Here is an 18,570-nt window from a genome sequence, read left to right on the forward strand (position 1 = left end):
TTTTCCTGGACATCTAGTTTCTGAGCCCCTTCTTAGGGGAAAAAGAAGAGCAAACAAAGCCAATACCCCAGTTTACTAAGCACAGCAGAACAAGCACTGTGGAGAATCAGATCCAGCCAAACAGCTCGGACCCTCAGCCCAAACTCTCAGCCTCACGTGACCCGAGCCTGGGTCTCCAGCCCCAGGGCTCTCCATGCCATACCTCCACCTTGTTACACACCAGGAAATTGCTTTGCTCTCCCAGCATGGTTTAAAAGAGAAGCCACCACAACACAGAAAAAAACAAGCTGCCTTTTAACTCAAGTCAGACTCAGGCTGAAAGCCAGTTAGCTCTTGCTTTTAGGTGATTTCAGGCTAACGCAACAAGTTCAGTCCCGTGTGTGCTCATCCGATGCGTCCAAAGAAGCATCTTACATCTGCCCGGCCGGTAAAGGCACACCTGCCCCTGAAAGGCAATGACACGCAGCACTGTGGGGGCTCAGGCTGATGCTTGTTTTCACACGCAAGGGAGCACCATGCCCATACTGCCACACAAAAGCAGGAGGATATGACTGTTTACTTGAGAAGAAAAGGAAGGCTCTTACTTGCAGTCATGCTTTTCGATTTCGAAGTGAGGGTTGAAGTTGAGGATAATCTTCTGGTTGGACTCAGGGGCGTAGATGACCCACTCGCAGTTCTGGTGGGAGGGGTAGTCATTGGGGTACCCCGGGGAGGTGATGTACCCGGCGTCCTTGGAGTTCAGGCGGCCCCCGCATGGCTGAGCTGCAGAGACACGGAAGGGAACAAAGCATTAAAACAGGTTTTGGGCAGCAGCTGTGTACAGCGGGTCCCTGCGGGCCAGTTCTAGCAGTGGGCTGATAGAGGCCACTCTCCAGGCCTCTGACATCAGGTTGGTGCTCTAATAGTTCAATACCAATCTCTGGGCAAGGGGAAATTATTCTACACAAGAAACTGACTCCTTTCTCCTTCTATCTCCTGCCACACTTACATACCACATTTCACACAGACCAGAAAAGAGAAATAAATGCTCTTGCCTAGGCAATTACAGAGCCATAAAGTAAGAGACAGATTGATATCAGATCATCTGGAGCTGTCTCATTTTATCCCTTCCTTTGCCTCCTTTGCAAGCTGCTCCATGGCAGTCTCCCACAGCCGCCTCGAGAGACACCAAGTTTGGACATGAGCAACCCTCGGGACAGCTGCAGGAGCGCAGGGAGCTTTGCTGCTCCCAGGGAAGGGAACTGAGGCACGGCAGGGCTGAGCAGCGAGCCCGTGGCCGGCTGCAAAGGCGAGGAAGGCATCCAGCCTGCCCAGCCCTGGCACAAAGCCGCGCAGCAGCCTTTCTGCGCTTGCTTCCCTCTCCCCCCAGAACTCCGCCTGCCCGCACGACCCCATCTTGGCAGACTGGCCTCCTCCTCCTCCCCAAACCTTTCAGGCAACCCGAGCAGTTGGAATTGCAGACTCCGGTAATCAGCAGTGGTGGTTTTGTGGGGCTAGCCCACAAATTGCTGGCAACAATTACATGGTGAGCAGAGGAAGCACTCCCAGCTTTGGGTTAGAACAGGCCCTGGAGGGTGATTTCATCTTCAAAAAAACATTTAATCTCATGAACGCTGCAAATCAAATTTATTATTGCATTACTTGCTGGGAGGAAAATCTGCATCACAGGGTCAATTGATAACGCATTACCAATCCCAACAAAGTCCCTTTCTCCATGGGGCCCCCATTGCGTGCCTCTCCTTTGCCACTGCCCTGTCCCAGCACCATGGCCCCACAGCTGCCTCCAGACAATGCCACTACCTCCTCCTGCCCAGCAAAATTGGCAAAAAAACCAGCCAGAGCCTGTGGCCCCTCCGCAGAGCAGCCAGCCAGGAACACAGAGCGGCCAGTGCTGCCCTGCTGACCCTGATCCTGCGCCAAGAGGGGCTCCCTGTTCCCTGCCCTTGAGTAACGGGGTGAGACGTGGGACACAAACCCTTGAGCGTCCTCCAGGGCCTCTGCACCGGAGGAGAAGCCAGAAACAGGCACCACAAAGGAAGGGGCAAAGGGGAAGTGCTGTCCCCACCACGGGGTGTCCCTGTAGCCTCCCCACACCAGCAGGGTGCAGGCGGCCTTTCCTGAAGCCTGGACATGTACAACTTGCAATGGGGCCCGAAGGGGTCCACAGTGCTCCTGGCACCACGGTCTGCCCCCATCCCTCCCACAGCCATGCTCACTACAAAGCTCTGGCAAAGCAAAGCAGCATAGCCCGGCGTGGGCTCAGCCCCTGCCCTGGGGCTCTGTGCCTCCTCTCTTCACCGGAGTCCGAGCTGTCCTCCTGCCAGAGCAAGGAGCAGGAGCAAGGCAGGACCCTCATGGGTGATGCTTCCTGGAAAAAAGTGCAGCATCAGCAGGAAGGTCCTGCTGGGGTCTGGCTGCCCCCCAGGAGCCAGGCTTCCTTTGCCTCAAAAAAGCACTGCCTCTGTTTCCTCCATATTTTTGGTGCCCTCTAACACATTCATTCTTTAAAATAACTTTCTTCTCACACACCCAAAGGCATCTCTGCAGCCTTCTCTCTTTCTTAAAATAATCCTGTAAGAATCCTGAAAAATATGAGGGGAAAAAATTGCAATGGTGCCACGGAGGAGCCGAGAATACCAAAAAACATCTGGTTTTGTTCCACAGGAGAGCTTGCTCAACACACAAACATTTACAAACCTACAGTTTTGCACAAACCTCTTTTCTCAGCAAGGCATATTTGCCCACACACGTGTCTCTGTGGGTTTGGGGGGAGGGAGGGGGGGGGAGAGAGAGACATTCACGTGGAAGGAAGAAACTCAGGGACTTGTTGACATCAACGTACAAATAGACGTGTAATTCACACTTCACTCATGTACGCACTTTCACACCTTCTCCTAAAAATTCACACCTCGTTTGCACACATGTCCACCCCCTCCAGCAAAGAGAAATATTCAAGCTGCAGATTATTTTTCTTGGAAAGGGCAAAGTCTCGAAGCTATGAAAATACAGTCAATCCTTCCACACCTCGTCATCCCCTCCCCGTCTCTCCTGCTTTCACACACATGCTACCCGCTAGGCTGATACCACCAACATCACCCACCGCTCAGAAGCTGCTAGCCCCTCACTCGTGCCGGGTACTACGAGTACTCCGTGAGCCATTGCAATCCAGCCAGTCGGAGGGGAACTGCTATGTGAACAAGGGTACCAGGCTCCAGCTTGCTCTGGCTCCTCCCTGACAGATGAAATCAAGAGCAGAAAACCAGTAATGTTCATTTACCCTGATGTTAGAAACTCTCCCCTTGCCCTCTGAAGCTATCACAGCTCAGCGGGACCGAGGTAAGGAAGACCCCAAGCTTGACCTGATTTCAGGTCAGCTCAGTGCTTGGGTGCCAGGGTGAGAGGGACCAGAGCCCAGCTCTCTGCATCTGTGGTCTCGTGGGTAAAATGGGACAAGCAGGTGAACCCCTTGAGCAGCCAGGAGCTCCTGCCACATCCTTCAGGTGTTTAGATACCTCCAGGAAAATGTCACCATCTTTCTGCGGCAGGGAAGGCCTTCCACCTGCAGGAAAGCTTATGTATATCTCTGAGAGGAGCAGACTTCGCCCTTTCATTCACCCCCCCCCCCCCCAGAAACTCCACATTAATGAAGAGGGCTACTTCCGTACAGCTCCATCTTGTCCACGCACAGCACCAGGCTATGCAGTGGGCAACAGCGTACCAGGGAAACAGGGGCTTCTTAGAGTTTATCTGAAGAGGTAAAATGACTTTAATATCTTTGTAATTGTTCTGTTGGGCTTTTTTTCTATTGATTCACTGGTATCTAGCAGACAAACACCTGCAACAAAAAAATCCATCACTGCGCCCACTGACAGACAAAGGGTTTGTCTCGGCAGACATGCCAAGCACTGACTTTCTATACAAAACCAGGCCTGTTTTGCACACAGAAGAGGTTCAAGGTTCTATATAAACCTGTCCTTTAAAACTGATGCATTGGATCCATGCAAAAATAAAATAAAATAAAAAAGAAAGAAAAAAGGCGAGTGGCATGGCTACTGCCCAGGCCGTGTGCTTTGGAAGTGAGATGTGCTCTGCGGCTAATGGACTCTGGCAGCTTTCACCAGCCCTGAATTCACTTAATAAAATTAAAATTGAATTCTGAAGTATTCGCCAAGGCTGCCAGGTGCATGGGACATCCCGCCGCTCAGTCAGTGAACGCAGGCTTGGAAAGCCGACCGCTGGGGCCCTGCCAGCCCGCGGGGCAGCACGGCCAGGGAGGCTGCGCCCATGGCCAGGCCGCGGCCAGCAGCCGGGCTCCCCGGTGTGGAGGCTGCAGAGGTTGACACTTCTTGTCAGTGCGGGAGTGGGAAGGGATTGGGATGGTCAATCCCCAGATGCCCTCTTTCATTATGGCCCACCAAGTGCCTTGGGTTATCCCAGCAACCCAACAGGGAACCTACACCAAGACATAGGGACAGAAAGGGAGGACCGGGAGATGCTCATGGGAGCAGACTCCCACAAAGACCCCCCCACTCCTTTGCTGGACAAAGCCTCCCCCAGCTTCCCCCAGGGCTGCAACGAACGGTCAGGGGGACCCAAAAATAGCAGCCCGGCCCCAGGAACCTCCACCCACACTCGGGGTTTTCAGCTCTGTAGCTCATCAGCGTATGCTGAAACCTTCGGACGGGAGCAGCGTGTTCTCCTACTTGAATTTCCTGCTGATTAAACCCCACTGGATTTTCCTCACCCCAGGAGAGCAGGGCTCACTGTTATTGTTGGACCCGCAACACAGAAACTAAAGCCAACTCTGCCTGTAACAAAAATAATCATCACCAGAGAGGCCCGTTTCACAACAAACACACATACTACAGCCTCTCGGAGTCTGCAGCGTCTGGCAGGGAACCATCGCACGTTTTGATCCGCTGGGCTCAGTTTACTTTGGGGATATAACTCAGGGCTGTGTGCAGAACGCAAGGCGCTCCTGCTGCCCCAGAGGCAGGCAGCAGCAGCAGTGTCTGCGCTGCTCAGAAGGAGCAGCCTCGAGGGCACCAAGGGAGCGAGATCCCGTGAGCCCCAAGTCACCAGGACTCGCTTCCTGACCTCCTCACTGATTCCTCTGCCTCGTGCAAGCCCCTGCACCCAGCTCCATGCTCTCATCCCACCAAGGAAGATTTCTACATCCTGAGATTCAGTACTGGGCAGGGGAGATTTGCCCCGCTGCAAGATACAGGGCCAGGCGTGGAGGGCCGAGTGCTCCCAAAACTGCTGAACTTGGCACGGGCTCTTGCGCAGCAAACTTTGCTCGAGTCAAACAGCTCTTCCAGAAGCTGAGTTTTTCAAGGTCCACGTGCATCCATGTGCTTTGCCAAACCCCGGCACAGATGGAAGAAACAGATCTCTGCTGGCGGGGGTTCATTGCTGCTAATGTCCACCCTGCCTCATTGCCAGGGCTTCGGCCCCAGGGCTGACGCTGCAGGCTCCCAGCGCGGTGCGGGCCGAACCTCAAACCCTAAGGCACGATGTCCACAAGAGGCTGGTACACAACTGGGAGCTCTTGGATTTACATGTACAGCTTCGCCATTGGCCAAGGAGAGAGACGGAGCACAGAGGAAGCTAATAAGATTAGTTCTTTTTTTTATCCCCAGTAGCATAGCTCATATTAGCAGGAGCATGTTTGCTTTGGATTGCGAGATAAAGCTTCAAAGGTTTCCTGAACAAATTAATGGACAAACACACCCAGACAACACGAGGCACTTACACGCACAGCTCATCCCCGAGCGACACCCACGCCCACACCTGGGGATTTCGCACAACCAGGGAAAGTTCCCTGAACGCTTCACCCAGGGTCTTCACCAGTTTAACGAGAATTTCCCTTAAACGTAGTCTCACAGCAAAGCAGAACGTGAAGACTGCTTTTGTGATCTGAACTAGGGTTCTGTTTGAATCAAAGCGTCTCAAGCCTGTCATGAGACAGGCTCATAAAAACACTGTCTGGGCTCAGGCAAGAAAGGAACGCGCCAATCCATCAGTTCAGGAATGCGGCCGTTTGACCACTTCCTAAGGCAACTGGGGAAGGATGCAATATATTCACTTTATAGTGCTGGACAGCAATGAGAGGGGAACTCCGGAAAGCTCAGCAAATGGAACATTTTAGCTGTGAGCCTTTGCAGAAAGAAATCGTTTGAAATTATTTTTAAATAAGAAGGGAGCGTTTGAGGGAGGAAGAGAGAGAACAGATTCGGAGATTTCTCATACCTGCACTTTCTGTGCCATGTTAATCCACAGAGGAATTAAATGGAAACCTGAAATAGAGACCTGCTCAAGCTCCGTTGTGGAAAACTAGAGGGCCAAATCCTGCAGGCAAATCTAGGTAATTTGCTTTCAAATCACTGGAGTTCAGCTGATTTCCAGCCCTGCAGTTCTGGATATCTGCTTTCCAGGGGCAGGCATCAGTTTGTACCACTTGTGACTTGAGTCAGAGGCAACCTTGACCTTCAAATGTTGTCATTTTGGGGTTTTGGATTTTGTTCCCCCAAACATTTGTATCTCTGATGAGGCTTCATATCCTGGTTTTACATGGTGCCACCTTCACTAACTTTGTTATTTGTCATCTTATATCACAGGCTAATGCAATTCCAATAGAACAACCGGCTTAATGTTGTTAGTCTTTATATAGATGTGTGCACACAATTCTCCTGGCTTTCCCGCGAATGTAATTGGTGGGTCTGGAATTACAACTCCTGGCTACTGCGGTAATCATCCAAGAGGTGCGTGAGCGTGTGTGTATGTGCACAAGGGAGGGGATAATTGCATATTGAACTTTCAGGAACCATTGCCTGTTCCTCCTGCCTCTGTCTTAGACTCCCAGGGGTTTGAAATCGCATGGAAACACACTGCCATCTCCCACGAGTAGGTGGCAGCTTTGGGAGACCTTCATGCTGCAGATTGGGCAGTGTCTGAGGAAGCCTCGCCAGTACTGCAGGTAGGGAAACAGGAGACTAGGGGAGGCTTGAAGGCTCAGAGAAGGGGCAGAAATAAAGCAGAGGCTTCCTGCATGGCAGCCTGCCACCTTACCTGTAGGCTACACTGGGAAATGATAAGAGGATGAAACAATTCGCTGAGACACCCGTGTGAACGCTATCAAAACCAGAGTGGTTTGAGGGCCACAGAGGAAAATGAGAGACATTTCCAACTCCACACATCAAAGAAAGAGCCATAGATTCACCTAGGATTCCTCTGAAAAGAGCTTCAGGCTTGATGGAAGGTGTTCAGTGCCTCTGAATTACTGACTACTATTGTTATTATGACAATTCCTAGAAGAAACAAAAAAGCGTATCTTATCTCTCAAAGTCCCCTGTGCTCTCCCGGCTCCCTCACACCTTTCGAGCCCATCTGTCAGGGCTCGTTCTTCACAAAAACTCAAATCCCAAGCTTTCCCCACCGGTTTATGTCTGCCTCTTCCTGATGTGGCTGGCAGAGCCTCTCTTGAATCCTTCACCACTTCTTTCCCAGGGGTGCTGTCAGAGCCGCAGAGCACAACCCAGTGCCTCGGTGGCAGGCGGGTGGGACGGGACAGGATGGGATGGGACGGGACAGGACGGGATGGGGTGGGATGGGACGGGACGGGATGGGAAGCAGCTCCCCCGGAGCCACCTGGCGAGAGGCCCCGCTGCAGCTCCCCCTGTGCACGCTGCTGAGCAGCAGCAGCTTCAGCCTTTACGACGAGTTGCTCTAATCCAGCTACTGCTAAGCCTTGCTACTAGCACCGAAGTTATTACACATTCTGGCGAGCATCTCAAACACATTGTTTCCTGCTGAGCACATATTCAGCGGTCAAACAGAAAGAGAGGAAAGCGGGAGCGAGCCTGGGGACATGCACGAGGGAGAAAGTTGTGGTGAGCGGCTGGGTGCACGAGGGACAGCACAAGGGAAAGCACGGGGAAGGGCACGATGCAGGATCATGCGTGGCAGGCAGCAAGGCGGGGGGGACCAGCGGGGCTGTGCATGTGAGGGAAATGGTACAGACTTACACGCTGGTGGAGAGAGAGGAGGGGCGAGGGAGATAGTAAGGGTTTGTTTGCATTTGCGTCTACTTGCACAGTGGGGCAGGAGCTTCTTCCCTCCCTCTCCCCACAGGCATTCCCTTAAAAATTCCACCTTTCAGAAAACACGAGCTGCAGGAAAGGACAGCGTCCTTTTGGTTTCACTGTCTCCCTAGGAGGGAGATGCAGAGAGGCAGGCATTCAAACCCCACACCAACAGCACTTCACAGCCAGGGGTGACCGGGCAGAACAGCTGGGGCAGCCTTTGTCTCAAACGCACAGGCAGAAATCAGGGCTGGTTTCAAAGACCCTGAGCCCAGCACCTCATCTCTAGGGCCCGTTTTCTTTGACTCATCAAGTATGAAGAAAGGGAGAAACATTCAGACAGAAAGTCTCTGCAGCCATCCATCGCTGCTAGTAATACTTCCAGCTATTTTCCATGCCGACTCACTGCAGCCTGGCTTTCTGCCTTCCCCATCAGCTTGTACCCCTTTCCCCACCCTGTTTGGGAATGGGCAGCCCCATCAAGGCTGCAGCTGGAGGGCTGGCCCCCCACTGTTACCCTAGCACCCCCCATGCCATCCAAGGGCACTGCTGGCACGCAGAAAAGCTCACAGATCCGAGCTGTCATTTTGAGCGCTTGGCCCTGCGCCTGCCGACCTCGTCCTGACAAACCTCCCCTCCATGTCTGTGCTCGCGTCTTCTCGCTGCACAGGCATCAAGCCTGGCTCGGGATCCAGCCTTCTGAGATTGTGATTTGGCTCAGGCAAGGGGAAGGCTGACCCTTTGATTCTGAGTATGATTAAAACCATGCTACTGTAGCGCGAAGCCGTGTGCAACACTGCTAGCAACAGCCCTGATTTATGTTGTTGCTAGTATTGCGGTTTCCACCAGGGTGTAGACAGGGATTTCGAAAATAGCCCAGCTACCTCTTTGTCTGTGTGTGTATTATAATTAGAAACGTGTCAAAGGGCTGCTACAGAGCGAGGGTAGAGCTGGAAACGTTCACACCCGCTTCTGCCCACATCTCTGTGCCGGCACCGTCAGCCCCAGCCTGGGTGTGTGCAGGCACATCGGCTTTCCACACTTCCCGGATTAGACAACTGTATTCCCGAGACCCCGCGGGGACGCGCTGGTGGTGACTTCACTGCACAATGGAGAGCAAGTTTAGCAGCTTCCAGCCTGCCCTCAGGCTGCTGCAATCTGCCCCCACCACCGTGGCTAGATGCCGACTTCTTCTATTTCGATTTCAGATAGGATCACAGGTCTCAGATATAGACGATTTATTTTCCTAGCACAGCTGGTCTGTCAGAGGTCATATAATTTGGCAGCCATCCCAGTGCTTAAAAATTAATTTTTCCTTATTAATACAACTGGGGGTCCCACAGGATAGGATCCCAGCCTTATCTGAACCTGACAGCTTCCTAAACCCCATGAAGGATGCTTTCTCCTCTCGGGCTATCTGTGGTACAAGGCCACCATGTCCTGGAGCCCGGCGGCACTGGAGTTTTCTGTTAGGAAACCAAGCTGCCCGCCTGGAGCAGCACGCCGCTGGGACCAGCACGCCGCTGGGACGGGGAGCGCTGCCTTCTCCGGCCCAGCAGAGCCGGCTGCCTTCCCACTTTAACCTCCGAGCCACGCCGAGGTACCAAACGTGGGGTAAATGCCAAGGCGGCGTGAGCAGGGAGGTGAAGGAGCATGGCAGGGAGATGGGGAGTGCCCCGCAGAGCCCCTGGGACGTGCACGGGGTCTGCCTGTCACTCCAGGCACCACACACGGCGATTTTGCTGTGGCAGGAAAGTTAGGAAAACAAAATCCAACATCCTAACCTGGGTCAGAGCCCCCCACGGAGCTTGTATCAGGCGTTTCAGTGATGTTCCTGACAACTGTCTGATTCCTAGGCTAAAAAAGCTTTTGTTCCCCGTAAGAGCTGAGTTAACAGCACAACGGGCAAAAGGCGTTACGCTACACTTGTGTGGGTGGGTGTGCATGTTTGTATGTGCACGGCTGTGCGCCTGCTTGGCAGCAATTTGTTTTGGTCCCCCTCCCCACCTCGCTACAGCTCCTAAGCCATTACTAAAAATACCAGCTTTTAAGCAAACTATTGGGAAGGCTTCAAGAGTGAGCTTCGCTCAGAGCTGCATAAACATCGTCTGCACAGCTCGGTACTTGGGTCACTCAAACCTGTTACTTTCTTACTTGATTGCTTTTTAAAGGAAGACGAAAAACACACAGCCATCCAGCCTCCAGATTTATCTTCCAGGGTCTCCCACCCACTCCCCTCCGTGGTTATCTCAGGGTTTGCTCGGCTACATACAAATTGGCAGCTGCACTGTTTATCTCTTGCTGTAGAAATATTGCACAAGGTTTTTTTTCCAGGCGGATTATCATATTATTGTCTATTAAAATCATCTCCCCTCTCTTTTAACCTCCCTCGGGGAACCTTAAGACGGACTTTCGTAATGGGGGAAGGCTTTCAGATACACCAGACTGAAACATAAATCCATCTACCTCGGGCATGTTTTTCTTACTAGGCTGGCTAATTTACTGGAGCTGAGCTTAGCCCGACGGAGGCGCGCGTCCCGTTACCCCATACCTTTGCTCACTGGGCTCACAATCAAGTCATTTGACCAGGTTTGAAGCACAACAACAGCGTCTAGGCAAAAAGCTGTTGGTGTCAGCCGCAGGGAGACAACTTCCTTGCTGGCTCAAACACCATGTGATGCTCTGCTTAGCCGGGAAAACCCCGCGTTCAAATAAGCATTTCTTACAGCGACTGAGTGGCCTCAGCGACACGGTCGGCTCATAAAACCCTTCCCGACAAGAAGTCCTGCTCCTGAGCCCACAGGAGGATGGCAGGAGGTGGTCACACAGACACACACGTGCATGCACAGGCTCAGCAGCCGCAAGGATCGCAGCTGGGGCTGGCCAGTGCATCCTCAGGAGCAAGCCCCAGGTCAGCGCCTCAGCACAGCACCCACTCCAGGGGACCAGACAGCGCCTCTGGAACGGGGACCATGTGGAAAGGCTGGTTCACCCGGCAGGGGCCTCGCAGGACTCTACCCTTTCTCTTTACCCCCATTGAGTGCTTATTCATTTATTTTCCTAAATGAACAAAACATGGGATTTTTTTTTTCTTCTTTCCTTTACAGCCATAAGGAAAGGAGGCGATGCCAACCAGCAACTCCATGTACAAGAAGCGTGTGCCGGGAACGTCTGTGCCTTGCTGCTGCAAGAAAGGGACGTTCTCAGCGGCAGACTCTCCCACTTCCCTTTCCAAGGGGGAGGTGGTGGCCATGAGGCTTAGGGCAAGGGGAAAGCAGAGGGGCAGGGAGAAGGCATGGATAGACCCTCGCCACCTAACACTGCCTGGGTCACACCATGGATAGGGACCCTGCATGCCCCACAGCCAGCTGGGGCACGTCCTGTGGGTCCGGCTAGTGGCAGAGAAACCCAGCGCGGCAGCTGCTGGCTTGGCACCACCGTCCTGCCGGGCAGCTCCTGCGGTGGTGACCGCAGACAGAGCCCCAGGAGGGAGGCCGGGTGAGCACATCCCTCCCCTCCAGCGCCTGCTCCAGCGGGGACTCCACCGTCCCCAGTAGCTGGACCCAAAGCCAGAGACTGGGGAGCGGAGGGCCCTGCCTCGGCTGGCCCCCAGCCGGAGCAGCCCAAGCGCCAGGAGCAGGCTTCATCCCCCTGCCCGCTGACAGCCCAGCCCGGATCGGAGCCCGCCAGGTCCCGGGCCGGTCGTGCCATAGCCCCGGGTCCGTGCTCACCGCGGGCAGGGGCCCGGCAGCCAGGTGCCCCCTCCGCAAGCCTGCCCTGCTGCCAGCGCGGCTCCGCCACACGCCTCGCCCCGCTCACCCAAAGTTTCCCGGCGTTGCAGCCGGATGCTGTGCCCGGGATGCGGCGGCTCCCCGCACGGAGCGGCACCGCAACTTCCCGGGGCCGAGGGGAGCCGGGCGGCTGCGGGCGATGCGCCCCGAGCCCAGCCCCACACGCCGCGGGCGCGGATCCCCCCAGGTCCCCGAGCGGTTCCCGGGGCCGCGCACGGGCACCCGAAAGTTGGGCGGCCGGGGGCATCCCCGCCTTACCTGTGTCCGCCGTGCCTCCGGAGCCGGGCAAGCACAGCGCTAGAAATCCCCACGCCAGGAGAAACGTATCCATCCTTCGCCAGAAATAAATAACAACAGCGGGGAAAAAAAAAAAAAAAAACACGAAAAAAAAAACAACAATCAAAGCACCACCACCAAAAAAAGAAAACCAACGCCACCGAGGCTGTGCGGGGCCGGGCTTCGCCTCCCTGCCCCACTCGGGGCTCGGCGGGGGCGGCTCCCCCCGGCCGGGGCTGCGGGCTGCGGGCGGTGCCGGGGCAGCGCCTGTCCCCTAGGGCGACCCGCGGGGCCGGCGCCTCGGCATCCCCCGGGGCGCGGCGGCGGCGCTGGTGGCGGTGTCGGTGTCGGTGCGGGCTGGGGCGCCGTCTGCGCCTCCTCTCGCTCCCCGCCGGCGCCTCGCAGCCTTTTCAGGCAGGGCGGCATGTGGCTGGCAGCGCCGAGCGGCAGCGCCGCCCCCCGGCCCCCCCCGGCCCGCCCGCGCACCGCCCCCTCGGGGCGCCCGCACCCGCGGCCCGCCCCGGCGCCGCCCGCCGGGCCCCCCGGAGCCCCCCGGAGCCCCCCGCGGGGCCGGGGAGCGGGGCCGGGCCGGCTCCGGGCGGGGGGAGCCTCGCCCGCCGGGCCCCTCTCCGCGCCGCGCCGCCGGGAGCCGCCGGGCCGGCGGAGGAGCGGGGCGGTGCGAGCCGCAGCCAGCCGGCAGCTGTCGGAGGGGGGAGCGTCAGGACAAGGATTGTCGCCGCTCAGCGCCTCGGGGACCGGCAGCGCCCTGCCTCGCCGCTGCGGCGCGGCGGAGGGGCCGGGGAGCAGCTCCGGGATGCGGCGGGGCGGAGCGGGATGCGCGGCGCTCCCCGAGCTCGGCCCGCGGCCGGCTCGCGCGGTCCCCGCCGGGCTCCGCCGCGGCGCTCTCCCAGCGCGGAGCCGCGCTCGCAGCAGCCCGGAGAGCGCTCGGAAAGTTTGTGCGCCTTCGTGCCCGGCAGGTGCGCGGCCCCCGCCTGGGCCGGCAGCCTGCCCGGCGCCTCGGGGCGCGCAGCGCGGCAGCACAGAGCCAGTACCCGGCACGGCGGGGCTAACGCGCGCCCCGGCCCTTCGACGTCCCGGGACTTCGAAGGTGAAAGGGACTTCACACCGGTGAAACGAGCCCTAGGACCCCGAACCGAAAAGCTGCGCAAAACCGTGCCATTTACTTTGTTAATCAGTCCCTAGCTTGTCGGCTGTAACTTCCAGATTTACAGTAGACAAGGGGATTAAAACCACGTTACCTCGCTTCTTTAAAGTTGGTAATTAGTGAAGAAATACCGACATGTGGCAGAAGCAAAATACATCGTTGTGTGGGTGAGAGGGAAAGTACGAACATTTCACTGGTATTCACTGAAGGTGATGAGACTAATTATTTTGTACTCTGCTGTCTATCAGTTGCGGGTAGCATCACCAGCTCACGTCAGTGAAATCACAATGCCAACCTGTCGAGCACACACACACACACACCACGAGCGCGCCCAGTTCCTCTGAGGCCAGTGGAAGTTCATTGACAGCAACAGATTTGGCCTGGCAGACAGATCTGATATTGCAGCCGTTACCCTGAGGGCCACAACGTCCCTGCTCCTCCCGTGTGTTTCAGTACCTTATCCTGCATCTTCTGTGGCTCAAATGTGCTCCAACACTTGTTGAAGTCAGCGCAAAGCCAGTGGCAACTGAGCCTGCTGCCTTATTTATTGTATTTTGGTGTGCAATTATGCAACTATTATTTACTACTTGCTTATAGTTAGACTACTATCAAGCTAGCAAAGTGTGATTTTTTTGTGTGTATAAATAGCCTTTGCGAACCATAACATAGATACCGCAGCGCAATATAAATCCACAGCATGAATCATTGCTCTCTTGAGATGTGCATGGAAAAGAAGAGGTTACCAAGCCCTAGACAGAGATGGCCCCATTTAACACACCGTACAGCGCAGGGGCAGTTTTCCTTGCATTACATTCAGGCATTTCCCCTGGTTAAGGTGAACAGAAGAGTGCAAACACAGCCCTGAACTGTTACCAGCTCTGATCCACTACTGAGTGAAGAAGAGAAGATAACTCTAGGAAAGAATACGGTGATGGGAAATGAAGTTACCTGCTGCTCACAGAGGTTTCTCTCAGCTGCTTCTCAATAGCTCTCCACAAATCCAGCCATGTGTTTCGTGTCAGTTCTTAAGCCTCCTTTCCACAACGTGCTGCTGTCAGGGAAAGAAAGGCACAACTGAAATACCAGGCAGTGCTCCTGCAGTTTTTACCACTGCAGGTGTTCAGGACAGGATGACAACCACGCTGGTGACACCTGCTAGTCCAGCTCGTTTACAAAAGAGTCCAAAAAATACTTCTGATGGGAGCATTTAAGACACAGATCCTCTCTCGGTCTTGAAGGAACCGAGCATAAGGTGAAACTATGCATCCTGAACTTACCTCTGCCTGTTTCCAGGGCAGCTGCTGCTGTGGGCATTGCTCCTTGCCCCAAGCAAGGCTGGACCTCGTCAGCTCTCTGTGCCGGTGAAGCCCCGCTTCTGCGAAGGGCTTGTGGCTCTGCCTGCTTGTGGCTCTCCATTTGGTCCTCCCGTGGGGACTTAAAAGTCACCAAACCCATCAGGAACTGCCGCATTTTTCCATATCTGTATGTCAGAATCATCCACAAAACCTCACTGAGAATGAGACAACACATAATATAGCGGTACTCTAATATTTATTGTACCATCTGCATTAAATTTGGTGGAAGCAATTGTGCAGCCCAAGCGTTAGTCAGAGCTGTGATGTAGCGAAACTTCTCCCATCTCTCTCCTCCCCTCCAGCAGAAAGCCTTTGCCTCCTCAAACACTGCCTAGTATCCCTGCTGCTGACCCGAGGGCCCACGTACCTAGGGTTTTCCCTGGCATGCTTCTGCTCTTCTCTTCCCTCTAATTGCAGCTGCTTTTCAACATTGATCATACAGACTCATTTATTTTCAATCACAGCTTCCTCTTTCTAAATGAGTCCTTCTCACCCCGTGAACTGACCATCAGGAGGTGTCTGTAAAGCAGGAAACCCCCCAGCTTTCCCTTAGAGCCTTTTTCAATCCTGATTTAAAAGAAAATAAAAACCCAGTGCGTCTTGTATTCCTGTACCCTCCTCTGGGCTCCAGAGTAGCTGGACAAACAGGGTCTCTCCCCCAGTTTTATGTCAAAACACACTATTTCCAATGCAGAACTTGACAGCCTTCCAGAAAAAATAATACGGCAGGACAGAAACTGGGTTAGGAATGACAGCAAGGAAAAATGATATCCAGCCTAGATAAAACCTTAAGTATTGTCAGTCAGCAGGAGAGCAGGGACTCGGACATTTTTGGCAGGATACCCGGGAAGTGGGAGTGTGGGGCACGGGGGCAGACGGCGCGGGTTGTCTCCCTGCCTCCTCACAGGAGCTCGGCAGGCTGCAGCTCTCCTCCTCTGTGCAATGCTTTGAGCTCCTCAGCTAAAAAGCTCTAAGTGCATCATATAAAATGTTTTTATTAGTCTATCAGGTGCATGATTACAAGGTCTCATTTTATAGCCACAAATAGCCAATAATTACCTTAGCATCCCATTAGCCCTAGTGTTCAGCCAGACTATTCACTCGGGAATTGGTCCATATTCAAAAAGCAGGCCAATCCCCCAACTTGGAGAAAGCAGTTTGGCACGTTGCAGTCAAGTCCATAAACTTCCAGTGTAGAGGTGGCTTAATTAGCAAGTTTCCCAGTTAATTTTTCATGGGGATACCGCGGCTACTAGTCTGTGGTCGAAACCTGTCTAGAGGGCGAGCCCAGAAGCTGCCCCAAGACTGCTCACCTCCTCCTAACTCACCCCCCCACCACCACATTTTTCCAAGCTGCCAGCAGCTGCAGGGCGGCAGGGAGCTGCTTCCTCCTGCTGCCTCTCGTGCCCACAGGTATGTTGCACCCGGGGAGCACCGCTGGCATGCAGAGGACACCCAGTGCTCGCGCTGCCTGGCTGTGGTGTGGCCCGAAGCACAGGCACTGCTGTGGGCACCGGGCCAGTGACGCTCTGCCACGGTGCGTGGCAGAGCCACGGGGAGAGCTGGAGAGAGGCACCGCTGCAGGGGAAATGGGAGAGCTGAGGCAACCTGGAAAGGGGAAATGAAAAGAGGGGAGCAAAAAAAAAAAAAGCCACAAAAAATGAGGAAAAGGAAGAGAAGAACAGAGAAGGGAGGTGGCAAAAGAAACAAAGAGACAGAACAAGGGGATGGGGGAAAATGAATAAACGGAAGAAAACAGGGAAGAGAATGGAGGAAGCAAAACTAATGGAGTTAAAATCCATCATTGGATTAGTGGGGAGCGATCCCTCGTGGCTGGGGAGCTGCTCGGGTGTGCTGCTGGGGGCCTGCTCCCTGCAGCCTTCGAGGGGGAGCAGTGGTGCCGGCGGGGGGAGGAAAGCCCTGCATCTCCAGAGTTAATAAAAAAAAGCTTTCAGACTTCGGCAGGCTGACTAAATTAGACTGAATATAAAGGTGCTGTATTATTTCTCAATACGGCAGCGGTATGAAAGGAGGGAATGGGTTTCTTTTGAAGCAGCTGCTGTGTAATCCAGGGCTTTCAGGTGTACTTCAACCAAACGCTCTCCTGGTTTCAGCAGGTTAACTTCATTAAAGGCTCCATCTACTGCTTTAATGTTCACTGAAATCCCACTGGGTGGGTACATTAGGCAGAAATAAGCCCCGCAAGATGATTGCATGCTGTTGTTTGGTACAGTGAATGGACCTGGGAGGGAAAGTGGAAGAGGGGAAGGGGTCACACCGTGACCCAGGCTGGAGAGGACAGATCTGGGACCACTGTAACATACCAACAGGCCTAGTCTTTTGGTAACAGCAGCAGAAACCCCTGAAGTGAAACCCCAAGCCTGCAGACAGCCATCCCTCCTGTCTCCATCTCCACAAATGACCTACCTGGTTCCTTCTGTGCTCCAACATCTCCCTGCTCCATGCTGCCACCAGCGCTAGGGGCTCCTCATATGAAGGACAGCTTTTCTGCAGATGCTAGTGGGTTTTCTTTCCGGACTCAGCAGTTCCCTTACAGACAGGCATCTGATACTGTCCAAGCATGGGCTATATGTGGCGATGTGCTGTGGAAACAAGAGTCTGCATTAAAGCTCCTGAAGCACCAGCCTGGCACAGGCTCCCAGCTTGCAAGGGGGGTGCCCAATCCCCCTCAGCTTCTCCTCACTGGCAGAGGGGACCATGGAGCCCTCTGCCCCTCCATCAGACCCTAGCACTTGGCTTTGCTATTGAGGACTTTCCATTGGGTTTGATTTTCTTACCCCACTGACACAGTAGGGTGTGGTTAAGAGTCTTGAAAAATCAAATAACCTCCTGCTAGTGTGAGGTGACCCAAGCCCTGTGCGTTCATCTGGTAAAAGCACCCAAAATGACCCACCACCCATGGTCTCTGCAGGTCCCTACCCACAGGGCAGCATCTGGTCAGCTTTACGCTGGAGAAGCTCCAGGTGGACCCCACTCCAGGCAGGGTCAACAGCAACTTCTCTATAGACCAAATTAGAGGGGCACAGTTGTGGACACCTACCCAGTTACAGTCAGAAACCGAAGGCCTCATTTAAAGTCTGCTGAAGCTGGTGAGAGCTCATCCATCAACTTCACTGACATCTGGATGTGACCCAAGCGGCTGAGCCCTGCAAAGCCAGCATGATGTCTTTAGCTGTAAGTGCCGCCATCGACTTCCGCCGGGCTGGCTTCCACACTGTGTTGTGCTCCGGAGTAAGTGCTTACAGGGCTGCGTGCTCAGTGTTAGAAAGGGACACACCAGCAATCTTATTAAAACACCACCTTAAAAATACACACATTCTTAAACCAGCAAGTCATTTTGACTCCCTCTTGCCTGAAACTTGGCAAAGACATTCTTAGGCCAGAAGCGATTTCTTTTTCCTATAAACAAAATGCCATTACCATGCTTTGGCTCTTTGCTTGATAGATCCTGGCAAGAAAATGTGTGTGTATATTTTAAAGGGCTTTCTCTTTTGCTTATCATGCTTTAGCTTTTGACCTCTCCTCTCCCCCTGCGCCCAGGCACATTCCAGTGCTGGCTCCCGTGGCGGTACGTCGCACGGCCCTCCCAGCGACTGGGCTAGACGCTCCTTCCAGCAGAGAGCACATTCTTCTGGAGCACTATCATGGGGGGAAGCTTTGAGCTATGAAAGGTCGTCTTTCCCTTTTAATCTTTTATTTTCTTTGATGTTCATTTTAAAACAAATTATTGTGCCTTATTTGTATTACGGTACCTGGCTCAGCAAGGACTGGGACCCTTCTGCTGTCCAAACACAGAATCAAAGACAGTTCTTCCCTAAAACAGTTTACAATCTGAAGAGACAAAGCAGACAGAAACCAAGAACCAGATACAACGTGGA

At 54.1% G+C, this 18,570-nt stretch overlaps 1 protein-coding gene across 7 annotated transcripts in view; it reads right to left on the reverse strand.

Annotated features, from left to right (window-relative positions):
- The window catches only part of NRP2 (neuropilin 2), an 86,837-nt gene extending 74,256 nt beyond the window's left edge, over positions 1–12,581 (reverse strand). For 4 of the 7 annotated variants that reach the window (XR_013953787.1, XM_080600367.1, XM_080600365.1 and 1 more), the window contains exons 1-2: positions 12,134–12,581; positions 585–762 (exon numbers count right to left, since the gene is read on the reverse strand). Coding sequence is in view for 6 of the 7 variants with exons in the window: in XM_080600367.1 (XP_080456493.1) it covers positions 585–762; positions 12,134–12,206 (251 nt within the window). In the remaining variant the exon portion in view is untranslated. The remainder of the gene's footprint in view (positions 1–584; positions 763–12,133) is intronic. The other 3 variants (XM_080600368.1, XM_080600366.1, XM_080600370.1) reach the window with 1 other exon arrangement.
- Between the last annotated feature and the right edge of the window lie 5,989 nt (positions 12,582–18,570).

Source organism: Anser brachyrhynchus, assembly GCF_964034855.1.
Source record: "Anser brachyrhynchus genome assembly, chromosome: 7".
In the NCBI taxonomy this organism is placed as follows: domain Eukaryota; kingdom Metazoa; phylum Chordata; class Aves; order Anseriformes; family Anatidae; genus Anser; species Anser brachyrhynchus.